This window comes from Neodiprion pinetum, chromosome 5, assembly GCF_021155775.2.
Source record: "Neodiprion pinetum isolate iyNeoPine1 chromosome 5, iyNeoPine1.2, whole genome shotgun sequence".
In the NCBI taxonomy this organism is placed as follows: Eukaryota; Metazoa; Arthropoda; class Insecta; order Hymenoptera; family Diprionidae; genus Neodiprion; species Neodiprion pinetum.
Window position 1 is genome coordinate 9780134 of NC_060236.1, and position 20570 is coordinate 9800703.

Consider the following 20570-nt stretch of genomic DNA (forward strand, 5'->3'; position numbering starts at 1 on the left):
AGGAAGATTCGAGTAAAGATAAAAAAAAAGAAAAAAAGGCAGAGAAAAAACGAAGACGTAGTTCCGAATCTCTCCAACTGCTAATATCTTATCGACTGTGAATGATAACGAGTCTATTTTTAACATATACTGTCACATCGACGCATCGACGCGTGAAAATTACCTTTCAAGAGTTACAGAGAACTTTCAACCAAAAAGTGTTGAAGAAAAAACAAAGTAAAATAAAAAAATGAATGTCGATTCGCATGCGAATCGATTGCAATTTCAACTATATCGGCGAAATAAATACGTTTTTTGCAAACAACGCCAGGAGCTTTTATTTTCGAAATCGACATGTTTTTTCGTAAAAACTTTGGCCTACTTATCTGATACTAAATTCCCGATAAACCTTGGTTAAATTTTTTTTTTTTTAAATTTCGCAAACTCACCGACGAAAACAAATGTAACGCTCGACAAGATTTCGACGCATCTTCTAATAATAATTATACAATACGTTGTAACCTTGACGGGTTGTGTAATGAAATCTCGGTTTTGTCGTACTTGAGTAAAAAACTACGCGATGCGTCTAAGCGGCGATAAAAGAAATAAAAGCGAAAAGAAATCGGGATCGAAAAACGACGAGGATAAAAAATGAGGAGTTGCACGGCTAATTACGTGTTTCCGTCAATCGGTCGGCCGGTTCGACTTCAGTGAACGGCAATTTTTCGCAGAAAATACAATAAAATAAAATAACGTGAAACTTGCAACAAGTTAGACGTAAGCGAAAATTATTTCCCTGCACTTACCTCACAGATTCCCGTTGCAATTGCATCCAAGATTGAGAAGAAACGTTTTATACTCACCAGAAACGTGAATAAGCGATCGTCGAATCGATTCATTTCTTGTCGCGATCAACAGTTAGACAGTTTATTTGAATATGAGGTTGAAAGTTGGATTTGAATTAACGTAGCGAAACATCCGGCGAAACGATACAAAATATTTATCCAACATCGGAACAACGTTGAATTAGTTGTAATTCGAAAAATATAAACTTTTTATCCAAATCAATAAATGAAAATTCTAATTCATCTACGAGTGAAAGAATTTTGAAAATCTCGCAGGTATATAATTCTCCAATCACGTTAGAAATTGTTTCTTGCTTTCTTATATTTTATTTCTCGCATCATTTTCATATCCAGCGTATTATTTAGGATGAGTAGATTATACGTAAAATTAAGCATCATGCCACGTGCGAATTTCTACACACATCGGTATATTAACATTTTCAGAGACTTAGCGAAAAATAATGGCAAAATATGTACGATACGGATATCATAAATATCCAGCCACCAGTCCAGCTTTTTTACTTGCCTAAAACTTACGTATTTGTATTATTATTAAATCTTCGCGTATATAATATACGCTTGATTTAGGTCAGAGATTAAACGATAAAACTATACAATCGTCGCGTTACATCGAATTTTCGCGATTCGTTCAAAAATATTACTTGCACGTGATCGCAACGTGAGATGATTCGAACGAATTATATAAATAATATAATATAAATAAAGAAAACACGCATTACAACACAAACGGGTTGTAATCGGTGGGAGACAAATATGGAAGTAATTTTTCACGAATTCAATAACTTTCGGGTCAGTTTGTTTTATGATAAAAATATCGATGAATTTTATTACATTTTTCTCATTGACTCTGCGCAGCTGCGGCGAGAAAAAAAGATAAGATCAAATATATCTTTTGTTCAAAGTTGGATTTTTCCGGATATGAAATTTCTTTCAATGCAGATCCTCAGAAACTGTCGAAGTAACACGAATTTCAGACACTTTCAGTCCTGTATATGCGAATGAAATTTTAATTTCTGAAAACGTAGACATTTCGGAGTACATTGAGAGAATTTCAAAATTTGATGAAAATGGGATCATGATTAAATCGGTATAAATATTCCAGGGATTTAGAATTTTCTCAAAGTAGTTCTATACCCTTGAAATATTTCTACGTATCGATTTAATTAAGATTCTATTTTCACTCGAATATAAAAATGTCGGGAGGATATGCTTCGAAATGTTTACAATATAACACGTAAAATTGTAAACAATTTATTTTTATCCCATTCTGATATAAATGACTGAAAATGTCAAGAAACCGGTTTTTTTTTTTGGCAATTCGTCACAATCTACCATCAAATATATATCATATTCGGAATGATCGGATTTTTTTTTTTTCCACCGACAGGGTGTGCTGAGAATTTGAAATAAAGATTCGATACGAAAACGCGACATAAATAACTGACTTGTCGTACGGTTTTATTTATGTTATTTCTACGTTTTCAACTGTCGTTAATTTGACTTTCGGCGATATCGTCCGGTCGACTTTTTTGTTTTTGTAATTTTTTTTACCCCACCCCTGACCCTAATTGTCAGCATTGTCGTTTCATATTTCACCCGACTCTGCAAGTTCACCGTTTTTATACACGCAGATCGTGCAACGTAAGTCAAGCAATACACAATAGATCGTACAATTCGGACTAACAGCTTCCTTACAGCATTACGGACGATAATTTTTCTTGGTTTTTTTTTTTTGTTTTTTTTTTATTCTTTCGGTAAGAACGTCCGGTTCCACACGCCTTGTACTTCGAATATACGTACACGGGAAATGAATGAAAAAAAAAAAAAAAAAAAAAAAAAAAAAAAAAAAACTAGATACATACGTATTATAGAGATGTGACGGCGTTAATTCGTCGCGGTTTGATAATGAAATAAAAAGTGAAGACGTGATTTGGCGGGAATGACGTTGCTCCAATAGCAAGGTAAAAGAACTTTCCGAATTCGTTCGGCCTTTCCACATTTGTCTTTTATTATACCAAGGAGATCGATACACGTGCAAGCTCGTTGATTCGTGTATTGTTGATAACCGTGAGAAAAATGACACGAATAAAGCGTATTTAAATGTGTACAATTGTGCGTACTGATAGTAACAATGACAATTATAATGATAATATAATAGGACTCACGGAAGTAGTTTAACGTCTCCCGTATTTGATCCGGGGATAACTTCAAGTCAACGTCTTCGGGTTTTAGGGCTGGCGTCGGGATGAACCAGTCGGCGTTTTCGTAGCCTGAAAACATAAACAATGACGATCCGTTAATTTTTCCACGACTTCATTCTATTCATTTATTATTATTAATATCGTAATGAGGAGAATAATTGTTACGTATTTTTCCGTGTAAATATGCAGCTAATTTCTTCACGAACGGCCATAATATCCCTGGTAAAAATATTCCATACAAAAATAACCTAAACAGTAATAACCCGGGACAGAAAATTGATAAAACGAAAAAAAAAAACATTAAACCGCATAAATTAAATGGAATTAAATAAAATTTGAAATACGATATTTTTGTAACGTATTCTTTGAGTGTGGGTTATTTTTGTGATTAGTTATTTCGAATAGGTCATATTTGTGGAGGGTTATTTTTGCCATTGGTTATTTTTGTGCAAATCATTTTCAAGTGAGTTATTTTTGTACGAGTTATTTTGGTATGGGTTATTTTTGCCGTAGGTTATATTTGTGTGGTTTATTTTTGTGATTAGTTATTTTGAATAGGTCATATTTGTGGAGGGTTATTTTTGCCATTGGTTATTTTTGTGCAAATCATTTTCAAGTGAGTTATTTTTGTACGAGTTATTTTGGTATGGGTTATTTTTGCCGTAGGTTATATTTGTGTGGTTTATTTTTGTGATTAGTTATTTTGAATAGGTCATATTTGTGGAGGGTTATTTTTGTCATTGGTTATTTTTGTGCAAATCATTTTTAAGTGAGTTATTTTTGTACGAGTTATTTTGGTATGGGTTATTTTTGCCGTAGGTTACATTTGTGTGGGTTTTTTTTTTGCTCTGGGTTATTTTTGTGTGGGTTATTCCAGTGATTAGTTATTTTTGTGTAAGTAATTTTTGTGGAGGGTTATTTTTGCCATTGGTTATTTTTGTGTAAATCATTTTCAAGTGAGTTATTTTTGTACGCGTCATTTTGGTACGGGTTATTTTTGTCACCCATTATTTTTGTGCGAGTGATTTTTGAGTGAGTTATGTTTGCCATAGGTTATTTTTGTGTGGGTTATTTTTGTCCATGGTTATTTTAGTTTCGATTATTTTTTAGTGGGTTATTTTTGTACAGGTTATTATCTTTAAGGCATTCAGTCCTAGTACTTGATTTCTTTTATACTGTACGACGAGAAGTTATTTCCCTCGTCGCGTGATCGAGAATTTTTTTATAAATTGTACTTTTTATTCTATCGCACTAATTCAACGTTACAGAGTTCATCATAATATCAGGCGAGTAATTCACCCTCCAAGTCAATGAACGAATGAGTGATCTGTTATCTCATTCAAGGTGCGGTTCCCGGGGCGTGGTTAAAAGGCGTTTTATGCATGTGCCATGTTAAATTTCTCACTTCGTTAATGCGTTTCCCTCTGATTGCTTTTTTTTTTTTTTTGTTTCGTTTTGGTTTTTTGTCTGTTTTTTTATGTTTTGTTTCGTACACGATCGCGTTTTAAAAGGCAGGAAGTAGCTCGATTACAGAGACAAGCGTGATTGATTTACCCGAATTAACGAGTGAGGTGAATAAAAAACAGTGTGACCAAAAAGAAAACAGAATAAAAAAAAAAGATAAAAAAAAAAATTCACTTGCGTGGAATTAATTCTGCGGAGAATTCGAAATTTCACCCGAAATGTTTTGCACGAAGACATAAAAGACAATTTTTCACAATCAACTCGTTGCTGAAAGAAACTTTCGAATTTTTCAAATTTTCAAAACACATCTAAATTGATTGGTTTTTTTATTTTTTTCCAGATGCCTAATTTTCGATATCATTTCTCGCTATTACGAGGTCTTTCCTCGGTATGTACAAGGCAGAGTTTTTCCTCGCAAAATCTACAAGTTGGATAGAAAAGTCCGATCGACGTATAAAGATTAAAAGAAATCTTTAATATTTCTTGCGAAACTTCTTTCAGTGCGTAAACGTTATCATATACGCGCTTGGAAAGAATTTAAAACAGTAACCGTGATTTTGAGGAAATTTTTTTACGCAGAAAAATTAATTAATACGAAATTCATAAGAGCCAACTATGCAAGTTTTCTGTGCACGTATTATAAGTATGAATTTTTCTGGATTCTCAGAAATCAAAAGGTATTTATCAAATATTTGATATACGATTATATCACAATTATTTATAAATATTTAATTCCTTTCACAAACACCAACGTCACATTCTATGTCCGACAATTTTATATAAAAAATATCGAGAAAAACATTGTGTTCTTTTCAACGATATTATTTGTCAAGTAGTTTTGTACTTTCGTGAGAAAAAATAAAAAATAAATAATGCCAGCCGCAAGTCGTACTTGTAGTTATATTTTGACTGGTTGGTTAAATATGGAATGTCATTTTACGTAAAAATTGAAAAAAAAAAAATACTAATAACAGCTAGAGCAGCAGTTTAAATTCACATTCCAACTAATTAAATGTATTAAATGTACTCAGTGCGTGAGTTGAAAAAAAAACAGGTATTCATTGGTTCTGATACAAATTGAATGAATAAAATTGCCAGGGCCCGATTTCCCGACATATTTAACAACATTTGTGTCACACGTAGACTATTTCAAGATTTTATTTCGTCGTCGTGTCGAAAACCGCATGAAAATAAAAAACAAAAACACACACACACAGACAAGTAAACTTGAGCGCACACGCGCAAAGATAGGCGGTAAAGAATTGTTTTGTATTTTAATTTTTTTATCCTTCTTCTTCTCTCTCAACTTGTTAAAAGACGGTAAAATAAATAAAAGCCCGCGACTGCGTTGAAAGACAGATAAGCATGATCTGCGTATAAGTATCTCTGTTTCTAAAGGCTCAAATCTCGCTTCTGCACAGTTCCGTTTAAACGTCCTCGAAACAGCTCTTTAATAAACGTTACGTAAATTCGTTTGTAATGAAAAAATAACACGCTCGAGTTCAAATCGTTACTCAAGGTTACGCGAGCCGATCGTGATCGCGGTCCAGGAAACACGGAGACAATCTTGTCACATTTGCAATACCAAACGATATCGTTATTTTTCCCGAATCAATTGTCGAAAAATTTTTATTATAATTTTCAAAATAAAGATACAAGACGGTTCACGGTTGTTGTTGTTGTTGTTTACTTATATTTATTATTATTATTATTTTTTTTGGGTTTTTTTTTTTTTGTTCTTCCGAAATATATGGGGCATTTCACAAAGAAACGACCAAGCCAAACCGATGGGATCGGGAATTTAAGTCGTATATTTTGATTCTGAAAGATTTTGATGCTTGTAAGGACTCTTTAATCGCCGCCTTCGTTTGGACGAAATCACACTCGGTAAATTTGAAAAATTTCACATTCAAGGCTAAGTTTCTGATGGAAAAAAAATTGATATTTCAAAAAAAAAAAAAAAAAAAAAAAAAAAAAAAAACTGATCGATACGAATACGAAACGAAAAGTAGGTAAAAATATTGTATAAAAGGCTAAGGAAAATTGACTCACCTTGAAACTGCGTGAGAGTGTCGGCCCGTAGACGGTACCTGGGTATCTGTTCCTCGAGCAAGCTAATGATCTCTACCTCAGGAAGTTCCCCGCCACTGCATACCTCTGGAAAATAAACAGCATCCCGTTGTAACGCCGCGGTAAATTCTCTCATCTAATACCTACATACTGTAAATACGTGACCCCGAAGAAGCGAGTTGCTGCACGAGTTGCAAAGCATCTATCTGTGAGGGATTCTCCGTCGACTCGGCCACTTTTTTTTCGACCATCTCAGATCTGCCCCATAATTGGTTATATCGAAGTACTGATGAAAGGTACTCTATGTGAATTTTTTCAGATTTTTTAATTCGTTATTTGAGAAATTGCCGTTTTATTTTCAAATGAATATATATCGGAAACTAGAAGTAACTGAAAAAAGATGACTTTGCATAAAAGTTGTAGTTTTTTGTTAGCTTTCGAGAGGAATTATTGAAAAAAGTTTTACGTTCCGGTAACGCTGATTTTTTACCAAAGAAGGAAGAAATTATTTTTTTTATTGAAAACGGACCCTTTTTTCGTTGCTGAAAAAATTACAGAGTCTTCCAATATGCGTGACAATATCGCCGAAAAATCGCCAGAGTGGCACGGACCGAGGTTCTAGGGTAAAAAAAAATGAAGCCACACAAATTAACCTTTTTATACCGGAATCTCGACCGAATTTGGCTTCATTTTTTTTACCACAGATTCTGCCGATTCTACATTTTGGCATTCTGTATTCCGACCCTTTTACGTTGATGTTTAGATTTTCTCTTTTCCACATTTGTTAAATTCTATAGGTCAAATTTTCGCTGCTTTAAAAATTCGATATTATCACCCTTCTATTTTTTTTTTTTTTTTTTTTTTGTTTTTTCAAACATTTCTATACTTCTACCGTGCCATTGTACTTTTTTACGTCCGATCCGTTTTGCGACCGGCATTAAAACGCAGCTGTTATTTCACACCGTTTTTTAACCCTCGCTTCCCGGGTTCACCGCTAATTAGTTCATTATTATCACATGCAACTGAGAACACCTTCCGAAGCCGAAAGAAGAGCCTCGATACCGAAACCCGAGACGGGATATCGATATCCTGGAGGCAGAGGGTCGATAGCTTCGTTAAGTTATACGTTACACCGTTTGACTTCCTTCCAGTATACGATATTAATTATATCCTGGACGAAATTGCTTTTCGGTCTGGTTAAGAGGACACGTCAATGAAACTCCAGACTTGTAAGATTTGCTTCGAATTTCAACTCGTAACAAAACTCCACAAAACGAGTGGTTTTCAATCGATTCTATTCGGTTACTTTCCATGTGTGTGCAGTGATTATTTAAAATAACGTAAAAAAGTGATTGTTTTTCTAAATACTCGTTGCGTTACGATTCTCATCGTCGAAATCTGAAGTTCATCGAACCTCTTTTGTTTGAAATTTTTTTTGAAAATTCATCGGATCGTTATTTCCATGGTAACTTTTATTCCCTACGGTTCTCCAATAGCTGTAGATTTTTTTTTCAGATTTTGAGGGACGAGGACCGTAACGCAAGGAACTTTTTTAAAAACACCAATTTTTGACGTTATTTTAAACAATTCCTGGACACCTGTGGAATATTGACTGATTGGAACCGAGTGAAAATCACTTGTTTTACGGAGCTTTATATTACGAGTTCATACTTGTGATTTTTGATTGTTTTTAATAAAAGAGAAAAAAGTTAAAAAATTAATTTAGGGAATTTAATATTTACGGATAAAAATTTTTATTCTTTATGTGAAAAACGAAAAAGTTTTTTTTTTTTTTTTTTTCTTTGATTTACAAAATCAATATTTTATATAAACTATTGAAACTAAAATATACAAAAAATAGTTAATATAAAATATTAATTTTGGAGATCAATGATGGAAATTTTATTCTTTTTTCGAAATTGTTTATATATTTTTGAGAAAATCGAAAACGTCCAGAGTTTCGCCGACATGTTCCTTTGAGAACGTCGAACGTCATCTGTAAAAAACGGTCGAGCTTCGCGCAAAAGCTTAAAAACTTTCGGCTACAAATTATAAACTTAACAAAATTCGAATCTATTCTAATCTCCGTTTCTTTCTTTCAGTTCAGTTTTTCGAAATGTCATAATTATTTGTCCAAAAATTTTTCCCTTCAATCCTCTTTGGCAATTGTAGGCAAACGAGTAGTTAAGAGTGAAAAACGTCAAGGTTCGTTGAACGAAACAGCTGCCGAAAGCTCGAAAGCTCGATAACTCGTTTCGTATATCACGAATGGTTTAAATACAGCGATCGCTGCGTTTGAATTACAATTTAAAAGGGACGAGAGATTACAAATGGGTGTAGATTAAATTCAATTTTTTCTTCAATTTTAATTGAGAATAACTTTTGAAAAATTAAATTGAGGCAAAAATATTAAGAGATCTTTTTTGTAGAACATTAAATTTCCTTTAAGAATCTGTCATGATCTTTTTTATACATTCATTGATTCGTTAGTCACGAAATTCCAAATTAAAAAAGTCAAATCGAGAAATTATATCAATTTATTAAGCTTAATTACTCGGAAACGGCTTGTCTGACAAAAATCTATAATCAGACCTTTTTTGTAGGGAATTTAATTTTATAAAGGGGTAAGTGAACATAAATTTTTTCACTTCAATATTTCGACAGTTCTGACGTAAAACATCAAATTATTACTAAAAATCAAAAACAGCGATGATAGACCTCTTAAAGTTAATATTGAGGGCTTAAAATTTCATGAAATTTTTTTTTTTGCCATACTGAATGATATTCTCAATATATTTTTCCAAAAAAAAAAAAATAGTCAATTTTTTTGGCCCAGTCTAGTGTAGATGCAGATTATCGTGAACACACACGCGGTGTTTTTATCTCCCGTAGAAAGCAACGTTTTAACTATATCTGCTACGCAGTCCCGCTATTCGCCCGCAGCAGCAGCGCATTCTAGAACCTAACGATCCTCGTCTCTTGAAATCCCGGCATCTCGAGAATACGGGAACAGGTGAATTTATGGCCGGTGAATTCTCTCAGGGGAAGATAAGAAATTCTTATGGCGTGATTATTTTTTTTTTGAAATATTTTTATTTTTGAAAACCATGCGAGCACAAAATTTTTAGGCGCATTTGGTATCTCCAGAAAAATTGTCGAGAAAAATTTCAAAAGTACTCGGATACAGTGATGTATTCAAATTTTAATATCTGATTATTAAAAATTGCGATTTTCGTGTATTTTGAGTCGGTAAAATGTGAAGCTGTTGCACAATTTTTTCTATTTTTTTGTTTTTCAACGGAAGTTGTTGTCCGGCCAAAATTGTTTCGAGAAAAAAACTCAGATGAATAAAATCCATCGTTTGTATATCTAAATTATGCACTGAGAAAAATTTCATTTGTTATAGTGACTAGATAAATTCACTAAGACAGGTATCGTTAAAATAACTGTTTGAACATTGTTGGAGTTATGAAAAACGAGGCACGCGTAACCATTTTGCGCTATCGTCGATCCTTTTTTGGTAATTGAAACGCAAAATCAGTTCGTGAGGTTTAGTCTACTTTTTTAGTTAAACAAGGCTTTAACGTCAATTTATTGTTCCACAAGCATTAAATTTTCGCAACATTTACAAGAAAATATAGCAACAGTGATCGTAATGAGAAAGAATAGTAACGGAAACTAGACTTTTCGGTAACAGGTAGAAAACTAATTTTCATTTTCTACCTAGAACTATATTTTTCGATTATGGTAAAAAAATGAAAATAGTTAAGGACTGAGCGGTAACTGGGACCAAAAATTTTTCTCAGTGTGGATGAATTTTTTGACCAGTGAAATTTTCATGATAAGTGTTTAAATTCATTTACGGTTTTGGTTTGTTTTCACGTCCGGTATAAATACACTAAAACGATGATTTACTTGTATTATATTGACATGTGAAATGATTTATTTGTACGATTAATCAATTATCGTTAACCTGTCAGAAGTAAAGTGTATATTTATCATAGATATAGAAACCCTTCTTTACCCACGGAGTTAATTTTCAAATCATTTTGTAATGAAATCAATTTATTTGACTGAGACATTTTTCTCTCAATACAGGAATCAAAATGTCTCCGTCACGAGTTCGTCAAGTTATTTATTTGATAAGATCAAATTCAGATGAGTTTTTTCTCATCAATTCAGAAATTTAGAAATTTTCTCACCTTAATGTACATATTATAACACATATCACTAAAGCGAATGTCCAAGTTTCAACTTTCAATTCCATCACATAAAATAGTTAATAAAATATAAAATATATAATAAAATAATCACAAAGTTAAAAAAATACGTTGAAAATTGATTCACCAAGTATCAAATATTACTTTTCCTTTCGCTTCACGCATTCTTTGTAAAACGTCGCGAGTAAGGAGAAAAAGAAAAACCATTGTATACAAAAATGAAATTGATTTCGAAGCAAAGTATAAATAAAGTTGAAAAATAATAACAAGAATAGTAAAAATTGTCCACTTTGACGACGACGCAATTTCAAATCGCGGGGAAGCAAGCGGAATTGGAAACACGGCTTAAGGTCATGCAGTGCGTAGTAAATGTAGAAATAGTAGCACGTGTCAAAAAAAATCACCACCCATTATTTCGACCATTTTCGCGATACGAGTACAACTTTTTTGAATTCCGTTACAAACGAGCGACGCACAGTTGAAATTTGAGCGCTTTCCGTTCGTTCGTTTAACAGATATAGGAAGAAAAAGGGGTGAGTTTGCTCGGTCGGTAATGAAGAGCCCTACGCGACCTTAACGAAAGTAGAAACCACCCTCGGACGCTGAATTCGTTCGTTTCACAAACCGTGTACATTTTATCAAGAAGACAAACCTTTCATTATTGTGTTTCTTACTATTTCACCGTTTCACGCAGTTGTCGCATCGGTTGCATCGTTAAATTTTCACAAACATCACAAAGTTCGATATTAATTTTTTCACCATCGATTCACGACTTGGACGTTCATTACTTGTTCATTCATTTACTATTCGTACGTTAATTCGTATACTGTTTTTTTTTTTGTCTTCTCCAGGCATTCATTTCGGGTATCAAACTAACCGTCGATATTCGTGCACTTCTACGCTTGAGGCTTTTTTAATACTCGAGCGACGGAGAAGATGCGGCGCATATTTATAAGCGTGCAATTTTTTATTCGCACAGAGCTCGGAGTCGGCGCAGAAAATTTTGCAATGCCGACAGCGTGTTCGACACTGACCTTTCAACTTTTATCTAAATTTATTACGTATGATCAATTTTCCATAATTAAAGCTTTTAATATCAGCATATGTATGTATTGTCTCGTACATATATTTTTTTTTTTCATCCTCACAGGGCTATGTAATGTTTGGATTGTTTTGACGAATGAGAAAGTGAAGATAACAACTTTTTCCATTCTTTCACGTACGCGTATTTTTATTTCAGCAATAATTTTAAACAGTTGCGTCCCTGATCAGAAAAAACTTTTTCGATTCATCCTTGTTTCTTTTTTCTTTCTTTTTTTAAAACACATATTCTCGGCTCGTTGTAAAAATTAGCGATATTCGATGAACGTATATTCAAGCTTTGTAAAATTCAATCCAGTTTATTGATTGTCCGCAATGCGGATTACGGTTTCAATTACACGAACGTAAAGAAATTGTCGTTATTACTGTCAAAAACGACCAGAACTTCGTAATACCCAGAGTTCATCTGTGAAATGATTTCAACTGTTTGCTCGATTCTATGAACAATTCGGGTGAATTAAAAAAAAAAAAAAAATTACATAGCCGTGCTTTTTTCAGGACACGGTAAATAAATGAAAATTGCATAAAAATTTACCAGCCTTGAAACGTTGTGCGAATTTTTAAATTCATACGCAACGCCCGAGTCTCTCGTTTTTAAATAATTCCCGATAAAACGTATTGTTTTTCTGAAATTGAATGGGGAAAAAAGGAGAAAAGAAAAACCAAAAAAAAAAAAAAAACTGCGTTTATCCAAAAAACGATGTACCGTCATATATGATGAGCCATGATTATTAAGCCTACTTAACGCCGATCTCTTGTCTCCGTTAATTTGGCGTATTTCGGATTCTGTATCGATGTCAGAGATTTCAGAGTTTACGCCGAATGACAAGGTGCTGCCGCACCTGCGGAGCCGCTGTTAACTACGTATTATCAAAGAAATCCGTCACTGTTTTAGCAACGGGGCAAAGTTATCTTTTTACCTGCAAGTCGAAGCACCTGAAAGGTGAGGGCTGTTCTACCTTTCCAATCGAGCAATCTGCTCCACGTGGGCCAATGGAACTTATCATACGAGAGAATTTCAGATCAATAAAACACCCGTACAAAGTATACATTATTTATCAAATATATATATGGGGCATTCTATGACATCACGATCAAAATTCTGCGTCGATGTTTCAGATTGGGTTTATAATTTTTTGCATGGAAGTACATGACGAAAAACGCAATCGAAATTGTTTTTGGAATTTTCCGACCCAGCGTGTCTGAAATATGATTTAAAACCTTGAAAAAAAAAAAAAAACCCCACTTCATGAAATCTTATAAAATATATCAAAATTTTCGACACGTATTAAAAGATGGAGATTTTATCAGTTCAAAAGATGAATGGAAAAAATGAAACGAATGTTTTTTAATTATTTGATTGAATTTTTGAAATCAGAATGAATGTAAAAGCTCATTGTAATAAATACCGAAAAATATCTATTCAGAAAAATATTACCATAAGCTTTCATGTTCGTTCTTATGTCAAAAATGCAATTAAATAATGACATTTTTGTTTTTAAATTTTTCCTGTTCATCTTTTGAAGTTACGAAATATCCATCTTCTTATAGGTATCGAAAATATTGTTATAATTTATAAGATTTTTCTGAATTTTTTCGGATTCTATAAATTGGGTTTTCTTCTTTTAAGTTTTTAAATCATACTTCAGACACGCTGGGGCGAAAAATTCTGAAAAAATGTCGAGTGCGTTTTTCGTCATGTACTTCCACGTAAAAAATTATAAAGCCGATTTGAGACATCGACGTAGAATATTGATCGTGACGTCATGGAATGCCCTATATATAATATATATATAAAACAAGAGGGGGAAAAAAAAAAAACAAACGGGAGAACTGCGATTTATATGTATATGATAAAATAGATGAATCAAGCTTCAGACTTAAAAAAGAGTGCATGTATTTGAACAAATTTTGAAAATTATATTATTTAACGCCATTTTCTGTGTTTCACTAAATTTGCAAAATTTTTAATATCTACGTAAACCATTTTATTTAAAGTAACTTCAAATCGTTACAATATTATGAAGTATGAAAGATTAGCTAATTTCACGCATTTATGCAAAATCCTTCTTTCTAATTTTAATCAACCTCAAGCTGTTATTATTACTATTATTACTGTTATTATTATTGTTGCAGTTGTTATTTTAAAGGAGTGGAAATCATTACGTCGACAATTTGTTGCCGGTTTCGCTTCACCGGAAGACTGCAAGTTATTCTTTACATCGTTTCTTTGTATTTTATTACTTTTACTTTAATTTTATTGTCATTTATTCTACTGGTTATATCGTTGCGATAATTCTGAACGTTTTTATTTCAAACGAACCTCTCGTTAGATAGAATCGAGTAAAAAGAAGCTGTCAACGCTTTCAGATAGTGGCGCCAGATAGCAGAGAACAGTCGAGGCTTACCGATCTAAGCTAGATCGAAACAGAGAGTGACTTTACCGACAAAACCGTGAAAGATCAGAATCATTGATCGTTAAGGAACGCGCGATTAAACTTAAGACTGAAAACTCTCGACGATTTTGATCCGATAGATTATTTAATGATTTCGAATCGCGATACGACGATTTTCAAAAAAATTTTTAACAAGATTTGAAAACACAAACTTCGGTTTTTTTCACAAACTTGCATCGCAGTTAAATAAATATGGGCTTTTTTCGTGTACGATCAATAAAAATATTTCAACGTTCATTGATTAGATAAGATTTGTGGCTGTGCTTTTTTTAAATTTCATATGGAATATTTCGAATTCTATACCGATAAATATCGGTCGGAGGAAAAAAACGTCAGGCCTAATTGGAGGACTAATTTTATACCTGAATTTCGGCAAAGTTCATTCTGCTATTACCGCGCCTAAAATACGACCGAAGCAAATCGGTATTACGTATTTATACAACACCGAATTCCGTTTAAACAAATCCGTGTACGTGATCTGCACTTTGCTCGCTGTTACATAATGTCGCCAAAAGTTTATACCAAGCCGAACCTTTTATTCGAGAAGAGTGTCGAACTTTTCAGCTTTGACTTACAACCAACGTAGAATAGGAATGAAAAAGAACGTTATACATTACACATGAAAAATCGAAACAACATTTAAATGTAAGTGACGACATATTTTCGAATCCTTCCGATTTCTCAGAAATTTAAACTACGAGTTATGGATTGCTTTCAGTTCGTTGATAAAAAAAATTATCAGTTATCAACATTACGTAAACACGTAAAAGGATCGATTAAACAAGTGTCTGCGTAGTTTCACACGTTAGTTAAGAACTGATCGGTAACCGAAACTAAAAATGTCTCTCAGTGTAGTGAAAATAATTCGGAATTTTTCCAAAAACATTTTTGACATTAAAAAATGTGCAGATTTTTTCTCTTCCGTTCCAGCAATACAACATTTTTGTACGATAATAAACAACGTTGAAAATATGACTTGATCAAGATGTTTAGGCGCGTATGAATAATGAGTTACTCGATGAAAAAAAAAAAAGAGAGAGTGAGAGAGAGAAACGCAAAAGTTATAGCAGCAGAAAATGGAAACGTTTGAGAACAAAAGTCTCGTTCTTATGATAACCGAGGCTTATGAAACCCGAAACAATTGGAAGCACAATTTAGCTCCGTAGAAAACTGGTGTGAACCGGCATTGAACGAGCTTCTCGGTCCAAGATGACCTAACGCAAGTCCGGTGACTAATTTTTAACTGTGTCTAATTACTGCCGCGATGTTATTTATGATTCGTGCAAAAAATATTACGAATGAAGAGTCGTGAATTTCTAGCATTTGAATTCGTATCTAAAAATTTTGCAAACTTTTCACTAAAATTAACATACATAATTTAATCGTTACTTTTTTTCATATTTAAACGAAAATGTTATTATTTTATTTCTTAAACTTCAAAAGTCCGCCGGCATAATTTCTCGAGTAAATTTTAAAAATTAGTTCCGGCCTCCTTTGTTGTTTCTCTAGTAACTCGATTATAGCTGTAAAGTGTACAGAATTTTTTAAAGATTTTTCTCTTCAACCGTTGAAACTTTTTCTTCTTCCGTAGGTTAAAAAGTAAAACGACAACTTTCTACATTTATACGATTAGTATTTAAACAAAAACATATATTACAAGGTTTCGTATTTATAGATTATGATAAATTAAGCCGCTTTCAAAGGTTTTTCTTCCACTTATGTAACAGATTTCCATCGATCAATTTCAACTAATATAATCTTGGTGTTACATTTTTACTTTCTTAATATTAATATATTATCACATAGATGCCGGTGAGAAAATTAACTTCCAGTCAAGTTTGAATACAAATGTTTGAAAACGTTAATTCCTCTTTCGAAATTATTATTTACCTCTCGTTTTCGTTACATTCAGACTAAATAAAATATCAGAAATTCAGTTCCGTGGATGAAAAAAAGATATTCCCACACTTGAAAACAATTCAAAGTCACTTGTTAAATTGAATAGAACTTTTGAGACGTTAGTCAGTGTTTGAATCAAGCATTTTATGATTAAAATCATGCAAAAGGATGCGCAGATAAATGATCACGTGATGAAAAAAAAAAAAAAAATAAAAAAAAAAAATTGGATATCCTTATCTAAAAAACATTAAGAATCAAGGAATGATAGAATTTGTGGCATAAACAAAACTGATGAAAACATGCACTTAATAATGAATAAAATCAATTTTCATAAATAATATGGTGGCCACTGAGAATAGTGAAAAAAATTCCCGACTTTTCCTGACCAAACTATCATTTTTTCGGTATTCAAAAACGCATTTATGATCCATATACAATGCAGTCGATGGGGTAAAAAACGTGGTTAAAAACGGTTTCATTCCTCTCCTCATTCCGTCCGGTCACGAAAGGTTTTCCCCGGTAAAAAAATTCACAGTCTTTTCCCTGCAGACTATTTTCCGGATGCGGTAAAATTTTCCTGAGCACAGTGACTACCACGAATGACTAAGAAATTAAACAGCGGGAATGCGGAACCGATCATTCGGCAAAGGGGATAATTCGCGGATTTTTCGGGGTTGACAACGACGTAGGAATAGTTTTTAAGGTACCATCTCGCCACTTGTTGAGGATGAGTTCCCGCCTCTCCCTGAGATCCTTGAGCCTTGCCGGGCCACTTGGCCGTCCACTTCGTCCGGCCCCCAAGAACATACTTCGCCACCACCAGGCGAATACGGAATCCCTTCGCCTCCTTGTCGTTTAAATATTTAACAATATTCGCGAGCCGTTTACCCCCCGAATGGAATATTAATTAACGTCGTTTATAATCACGTGTCGAGAAAATCGAAGGTCGACGAGAGGCTTGAGATTGTCCGGTTTCACTTTGGTCTGATTATGAAAGAGTCTGATTATGAAAGCAGCGTCTCGCATTTCACACCATATTATATCACAATTCACATCATTTTCTTTTCGTCTCTTTATCTCGGCTCGAATAAAGACTTTTTTCAATGCTCGTTATCGCGAAATGTACACCGAGAGAAATTTCTTCTTCCGGTTACCGCTCAGTCCTTGACTATTTTCATTTTTTACCACAATTGAAAAATTCAGTACCAGGTAGAAAATGAAAATTACTTTTTCAACTGTTACCGAAGAGTCTAATACTTGTTACTATTCTTTATCATTACGATCTCTGTGAATATATTTTCTCGCAACTGTTGCGAAAATTTAACGCTCGTGCAACGATAAATTGACGTTAAAGCCTTGTTTGACTAAAAAAGTAAAGTAAACCTCAGAAACAAAATTTTTCGGCGTGCCTCGTTTTTCCTAATTCCAACAATATTGAAACAGTTTTTTTTAACGATACCTGTTTTACTGAATTCTTCTGGTTACCGTAAGAAATGAAATTTTTCTCAGTGTACTATTTGTTACACGAATTGCGTAACGGCGTACGAAAATCGAATTCAGACCACTTCAACACAAGTTGCTTTATTAATAGCACCATTCATGCGTCGGTTGGTCAAACGGTCGGTTTTAAAACCCGCACGAAAATGAACTTCGTTAACACCATACGATCACCGCGTTACGCGATATTCCCAACAATATCCGGTTGATTAGGGTTCCTCGCAACGATCTTCGGCCAAAGAGACGTCTGGTCGCCGTTTGTATCGGTTTGCGAAAACGTTATTTACCGCAGAAAATTTCACCCCTGTTTACAGTCTCCCCCATTTGTTTTATATATAGAAAAATTTCCTCAATTCCCGACGTATTCGAGGGAAAAATTTCTTCGACCCCGATCGACGCCGAGGCTAACGAAGAATAGCTATCGCTCTAGGAGTGATGAAGAAGAAGAAGTAGAAGAAGGGAACGACCGAGCACTTTCCACCAGGAGGGAGGCGACGAGAATACCGTCGTGACCAAACACTCGTCACTGGACTCGAGCCAGCTCCAATTTTTACCGTCTGGTTAAAGTTTATGCCAAGGATGATGTACCGACGAACAGAGCTTTCGGTGCCTGCTTGAAAGAAATGGAAAAGCTTCGGAGGCGATTCGGAGGAAAGGAGGAAACGAGGAAACCGAGATACGGTGCGAAAGCATTTTGGGTCAAGGTTCGAGGTTCAAGGCTCGAGGGGCTCGAGGAAAGCGAACGTGACGACCTTACCCGGAGAATTATGTATGTACGGGGCATTCCAGGTCAATTCGACAAGGGTCTGACCCCCAACCTCTCCAATCCGAGTCTTAATGACCGGATGTGTTTCGTTAGCCTAAAATAACATTCCCCAAATTTTTCTCAGATTTTTACCAAACACCCTGACCCCCCCCCCCGTCCCCTTAAGGGATGATATTTTCGAAAACGGTCAATCGGACATTTTTGAAAATTATGAAAAAAACCGCATAAATTCTGTAGCCGAAAAGAAAAACATCCCAGCCAAAATCGAAGTGGGCAGGCAAGAAGGTTATTTTTTAACAATTTTTTTACCGAATAATTTTTTTTTTTTTTTCAGTAATTTTGATTTTTTTTCGCATTTTTCAGGATTCAATATATGTTCGTAAATGCAACACCATCGAGAAAGTAATATTTATATTACTTCCTGAAAAATTGAATCCTGAAAAATGCGAAAAAAATCAAAATTACTGAAAAAAAAGAAAAAAAAATTATTCGGTAAAAAAAATTGATAAAAAATTACCGTTTCACCTGCCCACGTCGATTTTGGTTGGGATATTTTTCTTTTCGGCTACAGAATTTATGTGATTTTTTTCATAATTTTCAAAAATGTCCGATTGACCGTTTTCGAAAATATCATCCCTTATTAAGGGGTCGGGGGGGCGTCAGGGTGGTTGGTAAAAATCTGAGAAAAATTCGGAGATGTGTATTTTAGGCTAACGAAACACCTCCGGTCATTAAGACTCAGGTTGGAGAGGGTGAGGGTCAGACCCTTGTCGAATTGACCTGGAATGCCCCATATGTATACACGGCATGCCTGCCTGCCTCGTCAAGAGGAGAGATCGATCAGCGCCGAGGGCCAAATTTAGACGTTGCTTCTATCTCTTGTCAAAACTTATTTCCACCTTGCCTAATCGGATATTCGGACGTTCCTTGGGGTCTTTGAGCAAGCGACGAGGTTCAAGTTCGACTTAACCGTTTAACCCTTTCAGTCACAGTGGGACACTCGGCGTACAACCTCAAAACATTTCTGACTCTTACCCTTGTCACGGTTTATTTTCACCACTTCGGATGATGTTTGTTACTTCGTATCACTGTTGAAATATGGAAGTAACGTAACTAAACGCTAAATTCTGCAACGATTTATAGCTAATCAGGGTGGCCACTCAATTCCGCTCACGGAATTCCCTGACATTTCCCGGTTTTCCCTGACTAAAATCATTATTTTTCCCAAAAATTTTGATGCACAATTTGTGCAGAAATCACTAAAAACTATAGTAACCTAAGTAAAGTATGGCCAAATATATTAAGGTTATAAAAGTTTTTAAAAGTTGTTTATTCCGTTCATTATGATTTTTGAAAGTTGACAAAAAATGAAAATTTCCATTTCCGTGGTCTTGTTAAGTATATATTTAAGAAGGGGCTACAAGAAGCGAAATATTTTTAGAGCTATTATTTGAATATTTATGCTGTTTGCAATGAAAATCGAGGTTCGAAGAATTATGACTAATTAGCGAATGTGTAACTTTTTGAAAAATAAACTTAAAAATTTTTTTTCCAGCGGGACATTTTTCTTTCAAGCGTTAAGAATACACCACAATTTATCCAAATTTTTAAATTGATATTTAATACAGCAAAACAATTATTTTATGCGGTCTACTGTCTAGACGCGGCGCGTCTATGCCGTAACAGTTGCGCAGAGCCCTGTGTTCAGCGTTAAATTAAAATTACTAATACTGGAGATAGAATTCCGGGTGCCCGTATTTTTTTATTGGAAATTTCCTCCTCTTTAAGAATCTTTTTAAAATTTTCGCTAGCGCTTTCATCTTTTTGAGTTATTGCCAAAAAACTGAGGCTTCGTTTTTTCTAGACTATTAGGCGTCGGTAAACGTGCGTCTCCACACGCACTGACGGCCATAGATAAATCAGACCGATGTCTGCTCGTACTACTGAATTCATGTGACAATCAACAACTAAGCTTATAATCGTCAATAAGAAGCGAAAAAAAATTGTGATGATGCGGTGATAGCATCTCAATTTTATGGACAAGGCTTTTG

General features: G+C 34.2%; 1 protein-coding gene across 4 annotated transcripts in view; it reads right to left on the minus strand.

Annotated features, from left to right (window-relative positions):
• milt (trafficking kinesin-binding protein milt) overlaps nucleotides 1-20570 on the minus strand; it is a 98348-nt gene that overhangs the window by 53165 nt on the left and 24613 nt on the right. Inside the window, exons 1-4 of one of the 4 annotated variants that reach the window (XM_046625150.2) lie at nucleotides 17716-18221; nucleotides 16964-17424; nucleotides 6563-6667; nucleotides 3011-3115 (exon numbers count right to left, since the gene is read on the minus strand). In XM_046625150.2, the coding sequence (XP_046481106.1) occupies nucleotides 3011-3115; nucleotides 6563-6667; nucleotides 16964-17063 (310 nt within the window). In that variant the 5' untranslated portion in view covers nucleotides 17064-17424; nucleotides 17716-18221. Of the gene's footprint in view, nucleotides 1-3010; nucleotides 3116-6562; nucleotides 6668-11452; nucleotides 11647-16963; nucleotides 18222-20570 lie in introns of those variants that run through there. The other 3 variants (XM_069136605.1, XM_046625151.2, XM_046625148.1) reach the window with 3 other exon arrangements.